Genomic DNA, 23,044 nt, shown 5'->3' on the forward strand with positions numbered 1-23,044 from the left:
ATGAGATCAAATTCACAATACAGGAAGTTAAAGATGAATTTGACTGAAAGCATTAATTGTTATTTTTGTTATTATCTTCTGTATCGTTATCGTGAATTCTTTCAGCCGCAATAACCATGTAGTGAAAATCTAGTATTGTGACAGTCATAACTGTAAGTGTGTGTTCAATGCAAGAGTGTGCACTGAAGAACAAGGTGATGGATCGAGCTTGTCTAGAATAATATACAATGAAATATACATTGAATATATTTCCACATATATTATGGAAACATGCACACAGGTGTGTAATAATACAGGAATATGTGGTGATACAGTACCACAGATATAAACAGGACATTGGGCATAGTTATTATTATAATAATACATATTTATAAGCTTGGTAATAGCTTTAAAGTAACCAGTATAAAACATGTAGGGTGGATGTTTGGATGGAGGTGCAGCTTAAAGCCCATTCTCTCTTATACATATATATATAAAAAAAAAAAAAAAAAAAGTAGTTTACCAGTGAAACAACTCACTACTCTTCAGAATGAAGGTCACCACTGTTCTATTTCACATTTATCTTGGGATTATGTGTGTGTGTGTGTGTGTGTGTGTGTGTGAGTGTGTGTGTTTTGTGTGTGTGATTTTGTCCGTGTGTGCACGTGTGTGTACACATTTTCCTCCTGTGCCGGCTTAGTGCATCATGCCACAGCTGGACAACACATGGGCACATCTGTCAGTGCCATGAAGTAGAACCTTTTCCAGCAAGGGCAGGCAATCTTTTTCATTTCCCCTGAGTTTTTACCCCCCCCCACCCCGCTCCCCTCTAACACCTCCCCCTCCTCCTGTTGTTTTCCATTGGCGAGCCTATGAAAATGTGCAACACCAAAAAATGCTATTACTTTTTCAAGAGGCTATTACCGGGGTTGTCGGTGGCGGCGCACTGATATGAATGCGTTTGTCTTTTTTTGTTTTCTTTTTTTTTTTTTTACAGAAACTGGAGTTAGATCGCTTCATGCTCTACGCTCACGGGCCGGACCTGTGCCGGGAGTCGGACCTGCGGCACGCCATGGCCAACTGCTTCGAGGCTCTTATCGGTGAGGTTTACCACCTGACAAAAAGATAGAGGCACAGGAGAATACAAATATATATATATATGCATTTTGAGGGAACAAAATAAGTAAATCTATTCCTAAAAGGATAGATTTACATAGACTGAAAACAAATGTTGCACAACACAAACATTAGGAAGGGGGCGGGGTTTAATACTCCAGTATTTACCGGACTCTGCAGCATCACATGTGTTGGTAACGCTCCTACGCATAAATGTGTTTAAATCACCTGCTTTGATTCAAACTGCATCTTTTACTGTGTGTGTGTGTGTGTGTGTGTGTGTGTGTGTGTGTGTGTGTGTGTGTGTGTGTGTGTGTGTGTGTGTGTGTGTGTGTGTGTGTGTGTGTGTGTGTGTGTGTGTGTGTGTGTGTGTGTGTGTGTGTGTCAAGCTGTGTAAATAGCTGCAGTGGATCTCCCATTAGATTCGTAGACACATTACACAGCTTTATTGATCTCAGGAGGCGGGGTTTGACCTCTGGCTGGACGGGCAATCCCCAGAGCGCCGCTCTCCTTCACCCCGCACCAAACACATACACAAGCTCGCCATTCATCTCGCTCGCAGTTCGGCAGCAGAGGTTGAGCAGTGATTAGGACGCAGCCTGTTTCTAACCACACACACATATACACACCAAAACTTGTGGTGGGGACCGTCTCCCCCCTCACGTCCAACCCCATGGGCAGCGCTAAGCTAAGCCTCGCTCCCTGAGAGCTGCCGAGTCGGCAGCTTTCCTCGTCTTATCACCATCTTGATTGAACCAGTTCAGCCATCTCTGCGCTCCCCCCTGATGACAGATACAGAAAGTGGTTAGCTTTAAAGAATTCTCCCCCCCACCCCTGCACCAAAATAGCAGTGCTGCAAAAGTGCTGACTGGCGCCGCGGCCCCCTGTCGGCCCCGGGGCCCCGTACTTGTTTCGGGTTCATTATCGGGCGTAGACGAAAAGTCATAATCTGTTCAGTTCCGTAGCTGTCGTCGCCTCATCGACACACACACACACACACACACACACACACACACACACACACACACACACACACACACACACACACACACACACACACACACGCCCGTCTGTCTTTTTCTTCATCTCTCTCGTCTTCCATCTCGAAAATTTCAACCTAATAAAAATAAACGTGATGAATAAACAGGGCTGCTTTTATGAAAGAACCTGTGAGAGAACCGCTGTCAGAGAGCACCCTGTGGTGATGGGTTTTGGATTACTAAATTCAAAAATATCACCACACACACACACACACACACACACACACACACACACACACACACACACACACACACACACACACACACACACACAGCAGACACAATGCTGAGGGGCAAAACATGCTCACATACACACAGATTGGCGGCGCACAGAGTCACTGAATGCCGTCTGATGTTGCCTCTCTTCTTTCTCTGAGACTTTTGTCATCTTTATTTCAGTTTTTTTCCTTTTTTTTTAGCTCAAACACCTCCTTTTAAGAGCTTGTCGTCGTGCAGTCGATCCGTCTCCACCCTCTCCTGTCTCCGACTTACTCTTTATGTCCCATTGCGTTGCTTCCATCTCTCTCTGTTACCCCCCACCCCCCCGTCCTGTGATCTCGAGTACGGGCTTTATTAGGTGAAAGATGTGCCACGCAGATGATGAGTCATCATGTCACTCTGTCACCCACCCATCCCACCCACACACACCATCCTCACCCAAACTCTCTCAGCGAATGGAGCGTGTTCTCCGTGGGAACGCTACGACGGGGGCTCACAAACGCCTCGTCTCTTTTCTTCCCCGCGATACGTCAAAACCGCCACTTTCCCACAAGCAGCAGGCGCCGCATCAACAGAAGTTGCTGCCTTGTTGTCTGAAGGTACCAACATTGTTTTTGGTGGGGATTTTATATTTTTCCTATTTTAACACAGCTCTTTTTATTTATTTATTTATTTTTTTCTTCCTTCATCGTAGCACACTCGTAGAATTCCAATAGGCTGCTTTGCCGCACACTGTAAGCCGCGATGGAATACGACAAGCTCGTAATATTTCCAAGGCCCCAGGCAGATAGCTCTAACGGCTTACTATGCATGTTTTCTGACCTTTGTTTTATTTGTTTCCCTGCCACAGTGACCATTGAACCTGGGCTTTGTTGGAAATGGCAGATAATCTCCTGCTTTGCATGGGCAGAGCTTTTCCCTTCCGTGGAGCCGAGAATGTGTCTATCTCCTAACCCCGAGGCAGGGCCATTCTCTTACTCGAGACAGAGAGAGAGAAAGAAAAGGGAGAGAGCTGGAGAGAGAGGGAGCGAGAGCGGTAGAGGAATGGAAAGCAAAGGCATCTGCAATGCAAATGGGTGCCCTGCAACCCTGAATAATTCAAAGTGTTGAATGGAAATCTTGCTTTTCTGATCCCCTGTCATTAACTTCTGCCGGAGTGAGCCATTCTCATTTGGGCTCTTTTGGCCTGCGCACCTCCCATTCTGTACCCTCCTCTCCTCCCTCCCTCTCTCACCCTCTCCCTCTGTACTTTACACTCTTGCCCACTTTACCTCTTCGTCTTTAGAAACCACTCTCTCTCTCTCTCTCTCTCCGTTCTCTGCTTATTCATAGAAACCCTGCGTGCCTGTTGCCCTCCCGTTTCCCTCTCAGGTCCTCTCCACTGATAAGCCACGTCGCTTCCTTCCTATCCCGACTGTTTGAAAGAGAATCGAGAGAAGAAGAAAAGAGGCCCCACTCTGTTTTTATGGCCCTAATTTCCTTGTACAGTTGATCTGTGGATTATACGCTGCCAGCAGCCATGGGGGATACAGATGGTGAACCTTTGTGAGGGCCTTCTCTAAGCTCTTCCTATTAAAAGAACGGAGAGAAAGGATTATCTCTCACTTGCTGAATATCAGATTCATACACAATGCAGCCGGTGTATTCATGAAGCGAGCACTGCTCCCATTGTTAATTGCTGCAGTGGTAGCAGCGCTGGAGTTGGTTTCCTTGCACGCGTGCCCTCTTCTTCTTTTTTTGTAGTTTTTGTTTCTGCATCCCCACCCTCCCCCTGCTCCAAGCCACATTTTTTTTGAAAAGTAAGATGTTTGATGTCACAATGCACTCAGCCTGCCTTTGTCGCCAACCGTGGTGCAAATTCTATTTTCATGTTTGTTTGTTTTTTGGGTTTCGTTTTATTTTCCGTCTTTTTAATGTGTTGCTTTCTGTGTCCGTCTGCCGCTTCAGCCCCCGTTGAGCCGAGAGGGAGCGGCTTAATATATTATTTGATGGATTAGAGCCTGAGCGTTTTTGAATAATTCATTCTAGGTTATTAATGTGACTGTCAGCCGCTGGTGTTTCATATGCCCCTGACTCTGGGTTTTTATTGGTCACTGAAAGCCCACAGACATTGGAATTCTATTCCTAAACATAACACTGTACAGTCGGCGTGGCCGTCTGCGTTAGAACTCGTGACTGATGTGGAGATTCATTAGCGGCCGGCCTTCTCAGGCCATGACTGATATCCTCTACTCAGCGCTGGGTGAAAGCTTTGTTAGAGTTTGTACTCTGTGTTCTCTCCGACCTGTATCACATTTGCACGTTGAAGTTTGTAATCTATGAGTTTGTAGTTGGGTTGCATTAAAGGCTCGGATTCCATCTTTGGGTCCATTTCAAAGTTATTGATATTCATTAACAAATCTCCAAGGCAAAGATTGCAACGAATACTGTAAAGGTGACCTTTAATGAGAATAGCTTGAAGAAAATTGTGTAGTATAAGTGCACTACACTTTTAGGATCTCAAATACTTTCTTAAATTAGTATTTTGACTTCTGGTGTAATGCATCGCCTGTATTAAGAAAACAGATTTGTATCATGTTTTCCTGGAAGTTTCAAAAAGAGCCCCTCAAATCCAGCGTCCCCACCACTAAGTGTCAGTGATCCTCCATGTGCATATTCTGGGCAGGCTTCCCTCACTAGTAGGCCCTCCTTTGTTGTACTGGGCATTTGAACTCGCCGCAGCTCTTGAGACTGCAGAGCGATTTGGCCGGGGCATGATGGTACTGCTCGATGAGCTGCGGAGAGAGATGCTAGCATGTGCTGCTGTGGGTGCATTCAGGGCGTCAGCTGCATCTTTGCAGGCTGGCGGGGTTGGACTGCAAAGCACAGATCTGCGTTTAATGATCGTGGTGAGTTGTGCGATTGATTGGATCGCTTTGGGGCACACTTTTTTGCACGGACAGCCTGCCTTGTCAAAAGTCTTCTCGCTAGAATTAACTGCATATCTGGGTTTCTTCATCCAGCGGGCCCTTTGATTGACACCAAAGGTGTTGCTTTGAGATTTTTAATACCTTTTTTAATCCCTTGAGGCTCCCACTGGGTTCTCCCTTACTCCCTGCTTACCTCAAACCTTCTCATTCCTCTTGGAAGAAGTTTTGAAAACCGAATAAGAAGAAAAAAAAAAGTTTGAGTTCCAACGACTTTAAGGCCTCCATTTGGGGGAAACTCACATAATCTGCTGTGTCATCACAACATGAAGAGATCTGCCTGCCGGCCCCACCCACACCCCCCCTATTGTCAGCATTCACATACATGAAGGAGGCGTTATGAGTGATAGTTGAAAGACGTTCAAAAACTCAGTCCTAGGAGGGAGGTCTTTTCCTCCCACAGCTGGTCTCCAGAGGAAACATCTGCTGCGTAGCGGCGTCTAGAACTGAGGTCCACATTATGGTGAAAACCACAAATCTCAGAGCTGACGCTCGATGGAAAACATGCTGCGAAGAACCGCTCCCCTCTCCTGAGCCTCCTGCGGTCAGCCTCAGTGAGACGCTCGCCCCGACAGTCCAAGATTACTCGCCTACTGCTGCACATCTGCGAGGGGTGTGGGAGCCGTCTGGGAGGCAAAGTTCTTCCGCTTCTGGTGCCTCAGAGGGGAGATCATTTCAGTAAGAATATGTACGGTAGTCAATGGCGAGGGTCAAATCCTTTTTTCATATCTGTCAATTTAAAAGATAATTTTGCAAATCAGAAAAGTGGCAGTTTTTCCTAGTCCCAGTTAGTTTTTCCATTGTTTATCTTCAACACCAACACCATGATGACAGTTAGCTTGGCCTGTTAGCTAGCAAGGTCACTCCTCACACAAATGTAACGTTATCTTACCTGATGAGATCCATCCTTTTCATAAGCCAGGGAAGCGAAAGCATGACCTGTTGTGGGTTTGAGTACATCCTGGTACTAAACACATTCACATCTTCAGAGAAAGAGGTCCCTTACACCACTATTGGTTATGTCGTCTTTCTCATTACGTATTTTCAGTCTCGTACTTTAACAGTTTTATTACAAAATGCAACTTTCTTGACCTCTTAAACTCACAATTCAAACCGGATCAAAAAAACCCGATTGACTAACGTGCATACGTTTTCCCGCATCAAGATCCCATGGTCCACTTTGAAAGGAAGTGGACTTTCCTCTCTATTATGTTCTGATTTTTGACAGCCATAAGCATTGCAGCTAATGACTCCTCTGTCTAAAATCCGCAGTGACCGGCGCCTTCCAAATTCACAGGCTGCTTTCATTATTTTACCACTCAACTAGGTCCGTGCATTAGGAAAAAAAGGTCCTCCAAATGAGTGAGAGCCTGCTACTTGCCAAAGTAGCTGCTCGGGTGAGACAAAGTTGTCAGGCTTAATCAAATTTTGCCAACATTTGGGCAATGGCTGCTAGTAATTTGCCACTCTTGTGTTCGAAGCAAAGGGCATGCGAGGCAGATCGAGTGGGTGTGCATTTGTGTTTGTCTTTGTGCTAGGTGGTTTGTTTGTATTTCTTTATGGTGTCGGTTATGTAGGCTGCCTCTTCACGGTTTGTGTGTGTGTGTGTGTGTGTGTGTGTGTGTATGTATGTGTGTGTATGTGTGTGTAAATGGCCTGTTAGCCATCTGAAAGCAGTTTCCCTCCCCAGATGATGAATCCCTCATATGTTTTTGATGTCGTCCATGAAAGCAGTTTGCGCATTTAGACTTTGCAACCGCGCCCGCGCCCCATTTCCACCGGCTCATTTATGCACATAATAAAAACCTCTGCACGATTGTATACCCAATTTGCCAGGTGGTTATTGCTTTCTAAATTGAATGAGCCACCCTAAGTGTGATGGCTCCAAGTTGTACGCAGCTTAAAGGCACCGTGATAGTTCCACTGATTTTAGTAGAAAACAGTAGAAGAGCCCAAACAACAAAACAACACAAAGGAGAGTTGACTTGTGTAAAGCAGCTGACGATTGCAGCTGAATGAGATGCTGCATATCATTCCGACCGACCGAGAGAGAGAGGGAGAGAGACATTTGGGATACTTGTCTTTTTTCATTTTGCTCGCTCTGACGGCAGCTCTCTGCAATTTGGGACCAATCCTGAATCGAATTTCTTTCTTTGTCCGATATCTTTTGTGTGTGTGTGTGTGTGTGTGTGGGTGTACGCACGTGTTTTTTATATTTCCCTCCCAATCCAAGTTGAATTCAGAACATTCTGTTTTTGTTGTGTGGACGTGTGCACGGATAAGTCATGCCGGATTGTGTAGGCGAGAGACATGAAGGACATTATACTTCTCTTTTTCCCGCACTGTCCATGAATGCATCTGAGCAGGAAGTCCATGGCTCTGAATGTGGGGTTGTATGTGTTTGTCAGGCCTTTTCATACCTATACATGTGACGCTGACTCGGTGTCAGCCCGCCGTGAGTTTGATGTTGATGTGACCTTGGCCTGTTCCATCTCGGTGTGATGATGCAACCATCCCTTCCTCTCCTCCTCCTCCTCCTGCTCTCTGACAAGGGGGAGGTGGATCTGCACGGGAACCCCGAGGTCATTCTCACCGCCAAAAAGCAATAAAAATGCACTCCTACTTTTAATAAAGCAATTATAACTCATTGCCGAGTTCAATTAATTTTAAGTTTTCCATTACGAGAGCGGTCTGAAATTGCCACAGAATTGGGGAAAAAAAAGAAAAAAAAAATCTTTCACACCAGCTGGTGCAATGTACTGCTTTTCACAGTTACTTTAGATTTGTGAGTTTCTGCGCATCATAGAAAAATATTCTGCACGATTTCCTGCACACACTCCCTCTGTAAACGGTGTTCATTCATTTTGTTCCTCGTTAATTCTTAGTTTCTCCTTCTTTGTTTTTTTTTTTAGGTGCTGTGTATTTGGAAGGGGGCTTGGACGAGTCCCGGAAGCTTTTTGGCAGACTGCTTTTCAACACAGAGGTAACTGACAAAACGTGTATTTCTTAACCCTAATGGTCTCTGCCATTTGCCACTCTGTAGTTTTATGTACAAATTGTGTATTTGCAAGAACGTACGTCCCTCTCCTCTTGTGGACGCTCACTTTGTGTGTGTGTGTGTGTGTGTGTGTACACACATCAGTCATGGAGATGAGCTGCGGACTTGCTAGACAAAATTTTCTTACTTCGATTTGTAGAAGACATGACTTTAATGTTTTCACAGATTTCTTCGCCTCTTTTTTTTGTATTTGTTTGAAACCCACACACTTCATGTTTTGGCAACCGCCACATATTGCACCATATCGAGCTCTCAGAACCTGAGATCTCACATAATCTCTCTTTTCTGTGCAATACTTCACTCTGGCTGCTTATTGTGCGTTCACTGATACGCACAAAGATAAAACAATAACATCGGGATGAAGCCATAGCTCGGCTTGTATGTTTTGTGAAATGAACTGGAGGTGCGGAACATCGCGGTTTGCCAGGCTCGAGCAGGACACCTGCTATTGTTTGCGAGCGCGTGTGTGATCAGCAGGCATGAATAATTGATGAATGGATGAGTATTTGCATTTATCTTGGCGAGAAAATGTTATGAGTCAATTAAATCAACCGGCAGCACATCTAGCATGTAGCAGCAGGCCGAGTTCTAATTGGCTGTTGAGGGGTGCTCGTCCGGGATTCGATCAGCGACTCCCACACACTACAGGACACACGGCTGGAACGTGTTTGATCAACACCGGGAGCCTTTGAGGGACCAGATCAGAAGCTTCAGGAAGAAATCTTTTGAAAAACAAAAACAACTGGGGGTCATTAATTGGGGATCATCCCAAACAAAAACAAACTTGCTAGAAATATAAACTCTATTCAATTTGACTGAAATGTTTTTGTTTTTTTTTGCATTCTATCAATTTTTTTCAGTGTTGATGGCAACTAATGCAATCAATAATTCAGTTTCAATTTGAAAAGCTTTTTTATTTACAATTTTTTCAATTTTCTTCACAAAACATTCAGGCCTTGATTTTGTCCCGATGCTTGGCTACTGCCTGGGCGGCCTTTGTGTGTTTGAGTGCAGCGTATTTGTTTCCAGGTGGAGGGCTCAACGTCCTTGGTCGTTTTACTGTCATCCTCTGGCCGTGAAAGGCTGCAGCCGTTATCTAGTTATTGGGTTGTTGTGAATTGAAGGTCTTTACTTGTGTGATGGTGAGAGATTCCCTTGTAAAAAAAAACAACAACTTTACAAGGGAGCTGCCGAACAGATGTGGATTTAAAAAAAAAAAAGCTACAACATTTCACATAAGTAACTTTATTTTAAAGAGCAGGCTGAAGATGGGGGTAAACCGTCACCATCAGTTAAACACCGCAGTCAACACACAGACAAAGAGAAACACACACTGGCAAACATCTTAGTCTTCTAATGCAGAATAAAGCAGCAGCGTTGGTATCCCAGGGGTACAAAAAGGATACCTGCTGTTATTTTTGCTTGTTTAATCACTCGGGGAGACAACCTCCGAGAGGAAAGATAGGCAGGCTTATGATATCATTTCCAGATGGAGCACCCATGTATAACGATTAAAGAAAAGGGTGTAATAGTAGCATGTTTTATGGAATAAACCAAAGTAGATAATGAGTATGATCTTAAATGAACTCAATCTAACTGTAAAACTACATCACAGGATCTTACATTAATGGTGAATGAGGACATTGAAGTGAGATCTAAAATACAATTCTGAAATCTCATAAGAGCTTGTAAAAACAAAAAATGGCCAAATGTGGGATATGTGATCTGTATTCTTTGTTCCACTTTAAAATGTCTCTTCAACATTTCCATCTGCTGGAGATGACTGTGAGCTTTGCAGCTTAATTGAAGCATCTGTTCTGTTGCAAATGAAGTTCACTGATAACTGTTTCCTTATCAACCAGGTAGAGTGAACACATGAGAACGGGTGAAATGGGTGGGAGTGGTCAGGTGACTGCAATGGGCGTGGCCTCCAGTCCGCAACTTTTAGTGTCGATGAGCAGCAGTGATGTTAGTCGTTGTATTCTTTCCTGCAGACATTGAAAAGCCTTGTTTGGATCGCATTAGGCAGCAATGACTATGGATGGGTATTTGTCAATACTAGTAGTCTTCTTATCAATTCAGTCCCTCACATATACTCTTATCGGTTCTTTTTGATTATATTGTGAGATAAAAAGACAATTAATTAAGAAAATAATCAACATTGCTTCATTATTCTTGTATGTAAACAACTAGTCTGTCTTGATCAGCAAAACAAGTAGTTCCATAAGTGATTAGCTTTTATTTGTTAGCCTAGTGTCATGATCAAACTCCATGTGACATCGCTAACGTTACCTGCAGAGGACGAGGATGGACGGCTGATCTCCAAACAGTAGAAAACTGAGCATTTCTGCATGTGTTCTGATATATACCACCATTCCCCGCCAACGTGACAGCCAATCATGTCAGTGCTGCCAAGTTGCACTACAAAAAAAGAACATGTACAGATCCTAACAATCCACGATAAAGACCCAGCCATTAAATGCAGTCAATCTGTGGTAATATCACACACTTCACTTCACTTAACGCAGAGAGAGAGAGAGAGAGAGAACTTCTACTTATTGAAGATCTTTCAGTCCTTCAGTCTGAGGATTGAAATAGTCTGATTTTCAATCCTCAGTCTGTATGAATCCTCCCGATGGCTGCCCTGTCACACAAAGCTGAGAGCAGACAGATGGCCGCGGACCAGAAAGCAAGCCAGACCCCAGTCGGGTGGTCTGATGGGGATGGAGGGAGGGAGGGATGGAGGGAGGAGGGTGGAGGGAGGGCGAATCCTTCTGTATTTCTAGCACCACCACTCGAGAACGGGTTCTTCACACAGAACATTACCGAGCTAATGAGAGGCAGTGCTAAATTGAGGGACTCTACACTTTTTTTCTTTTTCACACTTTTTTTCCTCTCCTATTTGTTTCCGTGCTCTTCCATTCACACATGGCTGATCAATCCCATCCCCTCCATGTCTCTCTGTAACAACGGGACGCTGGCTGCTGTCTCTCTCTTTAGTCCCCTCTTGTTTTCCTCTCCCTCTCCCTCTCCCTCTCCAACACTCCAGGATGTCATTACCCCCGCAGATGTTTTGCTCCAGTCCTCCTTATGACAAGTCGACACAAAAGCTCCACAACTCCGGAGGTAGAATTCAGAATTGACTACCTAAGACAAAGCATGCATGTAATTTCCACCTCAAGACCTTGCCAGACAAACACTGGCCCCGAGTTTTTTTTTTTCTTTTCTCCTTCCCCCCCTCTCCCCCTCTCTCGCTCTCTTTCTGTTATTCCTTAATTGGTATGGCATTCATGGCTGGAGCGCAACAGTTATTTCCGTCCCCCTTGTTTTCCTCTCAACACATCACCTTTGCTGGCACTGGTTTCCCAAACGACGGGGCCCTTGCCGGGGATGGAATCTAGCTTCATTGCACACAGGCGCCCGGAGGAAACAATAGATGCTAATTTGCTAATGATGTTATTGTGAAGGTTATTAAAGCGTCAGCAGAGAGGCAGCGAGCGTCTTCTTCAGGCGGAGCTGCTCCATTGCTCCCAACCTGGACTCAACAGCAGCGCAGTATTTCTGGGTAAAAAAAGAAAGAAGAAGAAGATGTCAATGCCGCCGCGCTTCTGTCCTGAGGGAGAAGTGCCTCTTTTGAGGAGCTATCATCATAATGATGATCTCACTAGTTAGCCATGAGCGAGTTAGCCGCCCCAAAGCACATGCACTCGAACACCAAAGGTTGCTGTGACAACTGAGATGGTCACTATTGGCAGCATGGCATCGCAGCCATCTTCCTCCCTTCTGGTTCCAGTGGCTAAAAGCTTTTTAGAGCAGCTTCATTTTTACTTTGTTCTGTTGGCAAATATTGTTAACAGTGTTGGTATTTTGGCCTGTAAAATGAGTTTCAACAGTATTTGATAAACATGACCTACTCTGATACTATCCTGGTCTCTTACATGCTCATACAGGTGAAAGGCTGGCTCATGACTAACTCCCCTCCATAGGTCACCTCACTGGCTCCAGCTAGTCCTTTCTGCATCAACACAGATTATTTATTTGTGCTCCCTTTTTTAAAAGAACATCCGCTGGGCACGAGCCTCGCTGAGAACGAGTGAATGTTTCTATTTTCTGTGACATGGACCACAAACAAAACTCTCCACTTCTCTTCTCACTCTGCTACTCTTTGCTCTTTCAACACCCCAATGTCCCTTTAATGTCCTCTGTAGATGTCTGTGCAGTCTGTACGCTTTGTGGTGTGACGACTACAGCCAATATGTCTGATGTTTGAATGAGAGTGCGTCCGTCTCTCTACTGTGTCCTTGGTTTGGAGAATGAATGAATGAATGCTCACATTCTCTTTCAAATTTATTTTCTCAATATTACACCAGTAGGGTGAATATAAACTGACATACCCAAGGCCTTGGTTGCATTTGTGTGATCAGTGATAACTTTTGTCATCCGATCATCACGCAGTGAAGTGTGGAAAACGTGGGCACAATCCGGACAATTTATTGAATGTTGGTCTCCATCATCTTTCCACCCAACAAGGGATGGAAAAAACCAGCACTTCTTGATTTAACTGCTTCAAAATTGAAGCTTTTAATTTACAAACTTACAGGGACTTTTATTGTGAAAGTTTGTATGAAATTAAATGTTTTTGTCAGCTTTAGAGCCGCTCAATATATCCGAAGTGATCTGGTGCATCTGACCAAAAAAAGTTGCAGAAAGAACTAGTGTTTGATTTGTCAGACAGGACTTTTAAACAATAACAAGAACCAAACCACAAACCTCTATTCTATCCACTCCCACCCAGACCCTAGCACACCCAACAACCCCTCCCACACCACATTCCCAAATTCCTAACGGGTACATTCATCAGCCATTAGTGGGGATAAAATAATAATGAAAAGGGATGCACGAGCACATCCACATCCACACTCACAGGATCTGTAAAAAGTGTAAATCACGTGTTGGACTCCACCAAATACTTTTTTCTTCTATGTGGAAGATCACCTTGACCATTAACTGATAGAAACCTCCTCTGTTTTGGACTTAGGGCTGCTTTCATGTTGGTATTGATTAGCGACGCTATCTCCTATCGATCTCTCTGCTGCACTACTACGTCTGATGGATTGATTGGCAGCTTCTAGCTAGAGACCAATTTGTCAAGGAGCAGCGGACCTTGTCGGCGAGGAGCACCATTATGCCCCAATCACGGATGGCCAACACCCCCAGGGGGTGGGGGGGGGAGAGAGGACGTGGGTTAAAAGGTACCCTGAGTATGTGCAGGACTGAGCCTCGGTCTACGTTCCCTCGTGGGTTCTAGCGGCGCTGATTGAAGCCCAACCTTTAAAGCAGGAGAGCATGGTAGCCTTTCATTTCGCTCTTTTACAGAGTTGGCCGTTGACATTCACATAAACATGTTTGCATATGTTTCTTTTCTTCCCTCTCTATTTGTTTGTAACACAAGAGCTCCATCCTCCAAGCGGCTGGGATTCAGCTGCTGCACATGATGATTTGTGTCCCCAGTAATTATACCTTCCTCGCACTGGGAGAGAGAGCGAGACACAGAGAGACAGAGAGTTGGGAGTATAAAAAAAAAAACTTGTTGTTATTCTTAAATCCCCCACTCGATGCTGGCTTAATCATTGTCTGCCTTGTCTTTGGAATGGCTGTAATTGAAACATTAGCTGTTCGGGTCTATATACAGCATGTGGGCGGATTGTGTGCGCCCTGTGGACCCGTTTTAATCACAAGCCTCGATCACAAGCCGACGCAACTTCTGTACACTTCACTTCCTCTATTTATCTTTTTTTCCCTTGTACTTTCATCTATCTATCTATATATATCTATATATATATAGATATATATATTATTGTGCACGTGTATCTTCCATGTGTGTTTTTGTAAGGTCGATTAGTGTGGCGCCCCAAAAATCCCTACGTGTAAAATAATTTTTTTTTAAATTAAAAAAAGCCCATGTTGCATTCACAGACCGGCTCCAGTTTGACTTGATACCTGTGATGTACTTAGTGCCTTTCAACCTCAGTCACAGCCAAAGAGACAAGCAACCCGAAAAGGAAGCATTTGCTCAAATGTATTGACTGCCGTCATGAATTTTTCATCGGCCGCTCAAGGCGATGGGTTGCCAGCTGGTTGGGTTGAGAAGATGAGGCGCCCCATTCGTTGCCGTTGACCACACACAGCCTCCCCCCCCTTCCCTTCTCCCCCGCCGCCGTGGGCTAGTGCCGCATTTTTAAAGGTTTATCTCCTTGAACCTTTTTAAACACCTGAGTGATACTGTACTTTAGAGGGCCTCGCCACATCTCTATCGCCGCTATGACTCACCCAACATTAGACCCCAGGCCCAAAACTGCTCCTGACTGGCGTTGTCCTTGGCAACAACTTGAGAGCCACAGCTTCTACTCCCTCCCTCCCTCCCCCATTCTAGTTCTTTCTCTCTCTTTCTCTCTGTGCTGTCTATTTTTCAGCCTCTTTTCTTTTCCGCCGTTCGATCTCGTGCGGTAACCTCAGAGCAGGGTTGAAGAAACATGTTGGTCTTGCAGATATTTCTCTCCACGGGCGAGAGGGGGAGGCCGAGGGAGTCCAGCACCGTGGATGTGTGTCTTCAGAGACAACACACCTCTCAAATCTTACCAAACCTCAAACCTAAAACATTCCCTCGCCTTCTGCTAAAATCCAACCCCCCAACTTTACTCCCCAGTGGGTGGTCGATATACAGACCCCCCCCTGTTGAGGCAGCTGATGGCACCTGAAGGCACTTGGACCAAAGGAATGGAGAGTGTCCCAAACATAGAACCATCTGTGGCGCATCATAGCAATCTCAGTTGTTTTTTCATAAATAACAAAACTTTATCATCAAGTGTTATATTGTGAAACGGAGCTGCTGTCTCGAGTGACGAGGCTCATTCATGTTCGTTCATATCGCCACCAATAAAGTCACGTGTCGTTTTTTACGGCATTTTTTTAAAGCTTCACTTATATACTAAATAGTGATGGATGCACACGAGTATGACCAGACTCCCAAATTAGCAACGAGCTGGTGCACATAGTCGATTAGTTGGCTGCAGAGCTAATATTGAATTGATATTTTTAAGCTTAGAAAAAAAAAATGTTTATCATCATTTATTTTTCCTGTATTCTGTGTCAAGAAACATGACTCCAAATAAATGCTAACGCTGCTCGATATCTGCTTGATTATTAGCTTAAAAGGAAGCTATTGTTTTCTTACAATTTCTCAAGGCATAAGTGAAAATATGTCAATATTGTTTATACAGCTTGTTTCACTGTCCCCAAGTGGCCAAAACAAATCAATTACTGCAGCTTTAATAAACAATGTTAACCAGTAAATGACATAAATAGTTAACGGGGCCAGAAGATCTATGCTCCTCGTTAGCTTCACTCGTTGTTTTAGACAGCTGGAGACGCTAATAGACAATGCATTCCCCAGGCTCTGATCATAAACATCCATACAAATCAATGGTGGAGGTGTGAGAGATAATAAGACCGTCAACAGAAATCTTACATGGAACGCACATTACAACTTTCTGTTTAGCTTTTGGGCTAGCTTCCCAGGTTTTTTCCTTTTTATATGTACAAAGGTTATAATAGTTTTTATTTTTGATTAGTCTTTTATTTTCTTATTTTTTTCATAGTGTGTTCTCTATTTAGTAGTTTAGTTTCAGGTTTTTAGAAAGGTTTAGTTGAAGTTTAATATTTAGTTTTGTCTTTATATATTTAGTTGTAGTTTTTTTAGGCTTCTGAAAATATTTGGTTGGAGAACTTTGTACCATTAATGTTGAGTCTTTGCACTACTTGAGTGTCAGATATGAAACAAGTCCGATGCAGTTTAGTTTTAGTCTCTCTTAAAGGATGTCGTTTTTATTTCATTTCAGTTTAAGAACATTATTTTTCACAGTTTCTTTTTGTTTTAGTATGTTTTGATTGACTTTAATAATCATACAGGATAACATCAGAACTTTGTGTCAGTGTAAAGGTTTCGTGTCCATCAGAGTAGCTTATCAAAGTTTTCATTGCTGCCGTTTCATCACAGAAAGTACACGAAGCGCTGATGAAATCCAACAAAAGAAATGTTTGATACTTGAAAATCAATATTATATAAACAAGGTTTTTGTTCTGAAGCTGGGACCTTAAATGCTTGTTGAGCAAACACGTATTTGCTACTTAAAATATAGCACAAAAGTTATTTTTTGAAATATTTTGAGTCATTTATTATTTTAATCTGTACTTTAAATGTATTTCAAGGGAAAACGCTGTCATTTCTTTCCTCTGCCTGCTCATCTAACCCCCCCTCCCTCCTTTTTTTTGTCTCTCAGCAGGGCCTACAGGAGGTCTGGCTCAACTACCCACCACACCCCCTGCAGGTTGGTTCACAGATGTTTTATTATTGATGTTTATTTTGGGCTGGGTGTGCCTCCCCATTAACGCTCACCTCTCCCCTCCAAGACACAAAAAAACCTTCTCCCATTTGAAACTGTCCACCCTGAATGTATGTTTTTCCTTTCTTTGTGTGTGTGTGTGTGTGTGTGTGTGTGTGTGTGTGTGTGTGTGTGTGTGTGTGTGTGTGTGTGTGTGTGTGTGTGTGTGTGTGTGTGTGTGTGTGTGTGTGTGTGTGTGTGTGTGTGTGTGTGTTATGTGTGTGTTATTTTGCCAGAGGCTGACAGAGCTCTTTCTAGCTGTCACAAGGCCCCCAGCAGCCTTCCACTAGTCCTCATTGTTCTGCTCCCGTGTCTCGCTGCTCCCCCATTTCGGTCGAGACCCTAATCCTCTTTTTCATTCACTCGGTTCCTCCATCGCTCCTTCTTTCTCTCCTTCTCCACCATCATGCCTCTTTTTTAGCGTCGCACTCTCTCCGTCTCTCTTCACACTCCCTCTGTTCTGCCGTGCCTTCGCTTTGCATGATCTGCCCAGAAACATTGAACATGTCAACAGTGTTTGTTTGAAATTAGGATTTGGAAGAAGAGATCAAAGATGCCATAACAGGATTACAGTCCCGAATCACATGGGGCCTCCAGGGACCGTCAGGCTTCCTTCCCTCTGATGTGTTTGTGTGGAGAAAGTGCTTCTTTGTGTGGATGCCGAGACTCGTCTTTAAGCAGTTTATTCTCTTCATCTCCCTGCGTGTGCATGAGTCTCCATATGTACATTTTTGCATATCCATGTTTGGCCCAAAATAACATTGTGTTTCTTTTTACATGCATCTGCGTTTATTCTCTGTTTATAGATATATATATACATATATAAATATTTTTTTTCTTTGCCACCTCACCCCTGTATTCTCCATCCTCATTGCTGAAGATCCACACAGTGCATTGATGTTTATTGGTTCAGCTGCTCAGTATAAACTCCCCAGTCTATTCTATTCCTGAAGAGTTGCACAGCGGCGGGCGCCGTGGTCAGGGTGGAGCCCGGGGTCGGCCCTGCAACCTCTCTGCGGCGTGCAGGGTGTGTGTGTGGGGGAAACCTCCACACTGTGCCGTGTGAGTAGTCATTAGCCGCCTCTGAGCCGCGGCCTCATTACCACACACGGTGCACGTCCTGAGGTTTTTTTTTCCTCGGGGTGGTCCCCTGCCAGCGGGGTAACGCCTGTTAAGTTGTGCCAACCTCTCGGTAGCTTGATAGCATCCTGACCTTTTGGTCCTGAGATGATATAATCTAAGCTGTTTCACACAAGGAAGAAAAAAAGAGAATCCTACCCTTCATTATTTATTTCATTATTTATTCTATAATTGATGAAAAGCCCTCCGGGAGTTTAGGCTACAACGTTATGCCCAAAATTGTTGCTGAGGATTAACAAGGTGTCACCCCCCCCCTTTTCCTGTTGCTCGCCAAGACGCGGATGACAAAACGGAGGTGAAAGACGAGCCGTCTTAATGAGGTTGGAGTGGATGGCAGTGGCAGCTCGCCATGGCGTGGGTAATTGTGCGTGCAGCCGTGTTTGGCATACACGCATGCATTAGCCGTGCCACCGTCGTGCCTTGCCGAGCGCGGTGCGATGCTTCGTGGTTGACGGGCACGTCTTCATGTCGTTCGTGTTTCGCTCGATCCGCGCCAGCGCATCATCAACTCCCGAGCTCTCCAGAATAATTTACCAGAACGTCATTTACGTTGAGTGTGGATTTCAGAACTTAGTCTTTGGTTTATTGGGGAGATGCATGCCTTTTTTATTTATTTAATTTTTGGCCTCAGATGACCTCGCCTCTGATTCTGCTTTCTGTCTGGACCGAGCTGGAAGTGATGCTTTGAAGGCGTTTCAAAAGTTGTTTTTTTTCATTACTGCTGTTGATTTTTTATTTTTTCCCCCCTTCCTCTCTTCACTTCGTTTGAAGCCTTGCTGCTGGCCATTCCCCCTGAAGGATAGCAAGTTCCTGTGAGTGCTGAACTCGTCAGATGCCTTTAGTTTGGATGCATGACATTTAAACGCCTTTCGTTAATTAACAGAGGGGAGAAAGAGGCAGAAAGGAAATGTTATTTTTTTTTATAGGACATATTGGAAGATGGAACCATGACATTACCGGCAGCACTCCAATTAAAATACTGAGTTTAAAGCTACATCTCGGCTCTATGGAGAGGCTTGACATGGGAGGCTCTGAGAGAAGCTGTTTACTCGTCATCTCTCCATGAAAACACAGACAAAGAAGATGCTTGAGAAAAAGAAGAAAGTGGCCATCTTCCCCTGGAGAGCCTTGAATGTAGCTCTCTTCATTCTTATTTTTGGGGCACTTTATGTAAAGCTTAACAGAGCACGCTATCAAGAGTAAATACAGTTCCTGTTGAATGTCCACGTGAGATGACGTGGCTCGATGTTTCTGTTTTATGTCTTGGTCAAGCTTACAGTTGTTCCACGCAGAGACCAATTAGATATTTCTTGCAATTTAATGAATGCACCCATAAGGATATATCTTGATTCAACAAACATGCATGCACATATTCTTTTAGCATATCATTTATTTTGCTAATGAGCACAGACATGAGCAAATACCGAAGTCAAAGCGAGGAGCGTGTTTTCGCTGAACCTCGTATACCTCTTAACTCACCAAGCCCTAAAGCTTATGTTAAAGACATGACCTACAGGGATTTTCACAACCCCCAAAAAAATGATTCTTTCAAGACTCATCATTGTCATAAGGCCCCGGGAGTCTGTGATGCAGCCTGCTTTAGACCAAACCAGACTTACAGTACGACTGAGTCACCAGAGTTATTAATTGACCGTTTGAATCACCGGATTTAGAGAGAGAGGGAGAAAAGCGAGCTGTTTGACTTAAAACTTAATGACTAAGAGATTCAATCTGCTCCACATCATCTGAGTATGTTTTGAGGCGGAATAAAAAACACACACTCTAAACAGGCCCTGAAGCAGCATATACTGTAGAGGAGGTTCATTTCATTTAAGGAATTTATTTGACGCTCATATGCGCAACAACTTCATTAAGCAAGTAGTTGTTGTTTTTACTGAGTGGTTCAAGAATCCCTGCAGTGATCGCGCTGTTTTTTTTACTGGACACATATTTGTTCTGTTTCTTCTCCTTTTGGTTGTCATAGATTAATCCTTAGGATAATGAGCCGCCTGTGCTATGTTACAGACTTAGCTCATATGTATTTATATGTGCTATTCCTAATAGTGTATGAGATACATACATCATAAATAATGCATGAAAAAACAAGACTATTATCTCACATCTCCCCTATATATGTATGAGCTCCCTAAACAGTCCTGGTGTTGAACTGCAAATGTATGCAGATGATACTGTTCTATACACATATTCAAAAACAGCTGAGTTAGAAGCTGCAAAGCTAACAATTTTGTTTTAAAGAATCACACAGGGCTGGATCTGAGTCCTAACTGTTTGTAGATATAGTCTTTCATTTTTTTTAAAACATGGTAAAGCCTGATATTCTCATTAAAGTTGAATACATTGATTTTAGGTATCTTGGCGTGATTCTGGATCAAAATTTGAACTTTAAGGGCATTTTCACAAGCCGTAGTCCGTTTGGCTAGTCCAAATCAGAGTAAATGGTGAATTTCCATTATTGTAATAGTTATCACTAATGTGAATATATTCACATTAGTGACTTGAAAAAGCTGCCCAATGTTATTTTTTCTCTTAATTTAAGCAGGTTGATCTTACGATACATTTTTTTTTTTCACTAAAAACAGTGTTCACTAAAACAGATGTTACCTTTCAGTAAGGAAAGGTTTGGTGCCATTGTAAGCATTGTAAGCATATTTTGATAATTATTGGAATAATCTCCCATATCTAGTATGCAGCATGCACTTTAATTCTTTCACTTCAGTTTCTTCCTGCAATTGGGTCAGATTATTTTGATTGCAATTGAACTGCACCAGACTTGTGTGCAGAGAAACGTGAAAACAATAATAAAAAAATAAAAAAAAAGGTTAAAACCATAATAAACAACATGGCAAATATTAAACATTTTAGAAACTGTCTTTCCCTGGACGCAGCCAAGATAGTTATGCATGCCCTGGTACTTTTATCGTTTATCTTATTGCATTAGATTTTGGAGGAAGGTTGGCAAAACAGCTATAAGACCTATTGAGCCATTGTGCAAACACACTCCGAACAAAAAAAACATTGCTTTTCCATCGCTGTAGGGTACTGGAGAAATACAATTACCGACCTTTGAGAATTCAGGATTATTTTTTAGTTTTTGCCTGGTTTTTACCATTTTAAATGGTCTTGCTTCTCCTCCAGGAGGTGACTGTGTATAATTGCTCAGTAAATTATATTATTTCCAAAAGAATGTCCTCTTTATCTGACTGTTTTGCTACACAACATTTAGGCAATCAGCTTTTTCCTGTAAAAGCCACAAACCAACTCTGTTTTCACTGACCTTGGATTCTATCCTTTGGTCTTCATGACTCGAGATTTCCCTTCAATGGAGCTAAGGACGCCAGCCCAAACAATGAAGAAGACATTGTGACATTTTGACTGTGCCTACTAAAATACCTGTGCTCTATAAGGACAAGGATCTCTGCAGGCCCACGTTTTTGTAACCAGACCATGCTTTTTTTTATGCCTTTGCTCTGGCGACAGCTGTGGCCGGAGGCTCTGTTATCGGCTGTCCGTCCTACATACGGTCCATTCTGGTTAACGCAATATCTCTAAACTTTCTGGAGGGAATATCTTCAAAAGTCCATCTGGACTCAAGGATGTACCGATTTGATTTAGGTGGTCAAAGGTCAAGATCATTGTGACCTCATAACTCAAGAATCAATATGTAATTATAACAATTTCACACGGGTGTCTAATGGGATAAAATCATGATTGTAAACTGCAACACGATTGGCGGAGTCATTACATTACATTACAGTCATTTAGCAGACGCTTTTATCCAAAGCGACTTACAGTCAGTAGTATATTACATATCATTCACCCATTCACACACTGATGACAGGCTACCATCAAGGTGCCACCATCAGACTCTAACTAACATTCATCATCATCCAGTCCACAACGATGGCAAGCCTTCAGGAGCAACTTGGGGTTAAGTGTCACATCGACTGCCGAAGCCGGGTATCGAACCACCGACCCTCTGATTGGAGAACTACCTTGCTCTCCACTACGCCACAGCCGCCCCAGTCATCCAACCACAAGGCGGTAATTGTATTTCATTTATTTCCTGCTCCAGGTCCAGGAGCCTCAGACGGACAGGCAGCTGATCGAGACGTCTCCCGTCCTCCAGAAACTCACCAGCTTCGAGGACTCCATTGGCATTTTGTTCACACATGTGCGTCTCCTGGCCAGAGCCTTCACCTTGAGGACTGTGGGCTTCAACCACCTCACCCTGTAAGTACGGTCAGTGTGTGTGTGTGTGTGTGTGTCCATAATGGAGTTACAGCCAATTAAAATGCAAAGTGAGGCGCGGAGAGTCGGCCAGATTTAATTTGCAGGGATGCTGCAGAAGTAGCCAGACTTTGTTTGTTGTTCCCTTCAGAGGTGATGAGGCATGATGCATTATAATATATAATATGATCGGAGATGCCGGGAGTTTTATCTGTTGTGAATGCTCAAGCCTCCTCCACCTCCTACATCATCGTTATATTTACCCCCTGCAGCTCCCACATCTTGCAGCCACAAAGACTAGCCTGTATAATAGAAGTGATGTCTTCAATGTCACGTTCAAAGTGCCTCGGTGAAAGACAGCCTCCATTGCCCGTTTTTTTGTCCCAGTCCCTAATCCCAGGGCTTCACAGCCGAGGGAGAGAGGGAGAGACCGGAGGGACTCTGAAGTCCACATATCTGTAGTCTGCTTCTACCTGTGAGGCCATAACCTCAGTGCCTCATGGGAAATGGGGTTTTGATTCACTGGCTTGTCTGGGGCAGAAGGTTTAAAATTTTCTCTTTCTCATTCATTGCAGCCACATCTCTTATTTGACAGAGGTTCCTCTCCCACTGTCATGCCTCATTCCACCCTGTGAATCCCTGGATTCTCACTTAGATTAGTTTTTTTAATCCAGATTGAATTCAGACTACATTTACTCTACACATAATCCTGCAGCACACCTGTATTTTGTTATTTTTTCTAGTTTGTTTTTCTTTGTTAATTGCAACGTTTCACTGTGATGCCATTGGAAATGGGTTATTTTTTTTTTTTCCTTTTCAACTCTGACATTTGTTCAA

General features: G+C 43.5%; 1 protein-coding gene across 1 annotated transcript in view; it reads left to right on the forward strand.

Moving 5' to 3' along the window:
* drosha (drosha ribonuclease III) overlaps positions 1–23,044 on the forward strand; it is an 88,242-nt gene that overhangs the window by 42,410 nt on the left and 22,788 nt on the right. Inside the window, 4 exon segments of the mRNA XM_054623256.1 lie at positions 977–1,079; positions 8,233–8,303; positions 16,721–16,765; positions 22,053–22,210. Coding sequence (XP_054479231.1) covers positions 977–1,079; positions 8,233–8,303; positions 16,721–16,765; positions 22,053–22,210 — 377 coding nt within the window.

The sequence above is a fragment of the Anoplopoma fimbria genome, chromosome 21, assembly GCF_027596085.1.
Source record: "Anoplopoma fimbria isolate UVic2021 breed Golden Eagle Sablefish chromosome 21, Afim_UVic_2022, whole genome shotgun sequence".
Lineage (NCBI taxonomy): Eukaryota > Metazoa > Chordata > Actinopteri > Perciformes > Anoplopomatidae > Anoplopoma > Anoplopoma fimbria.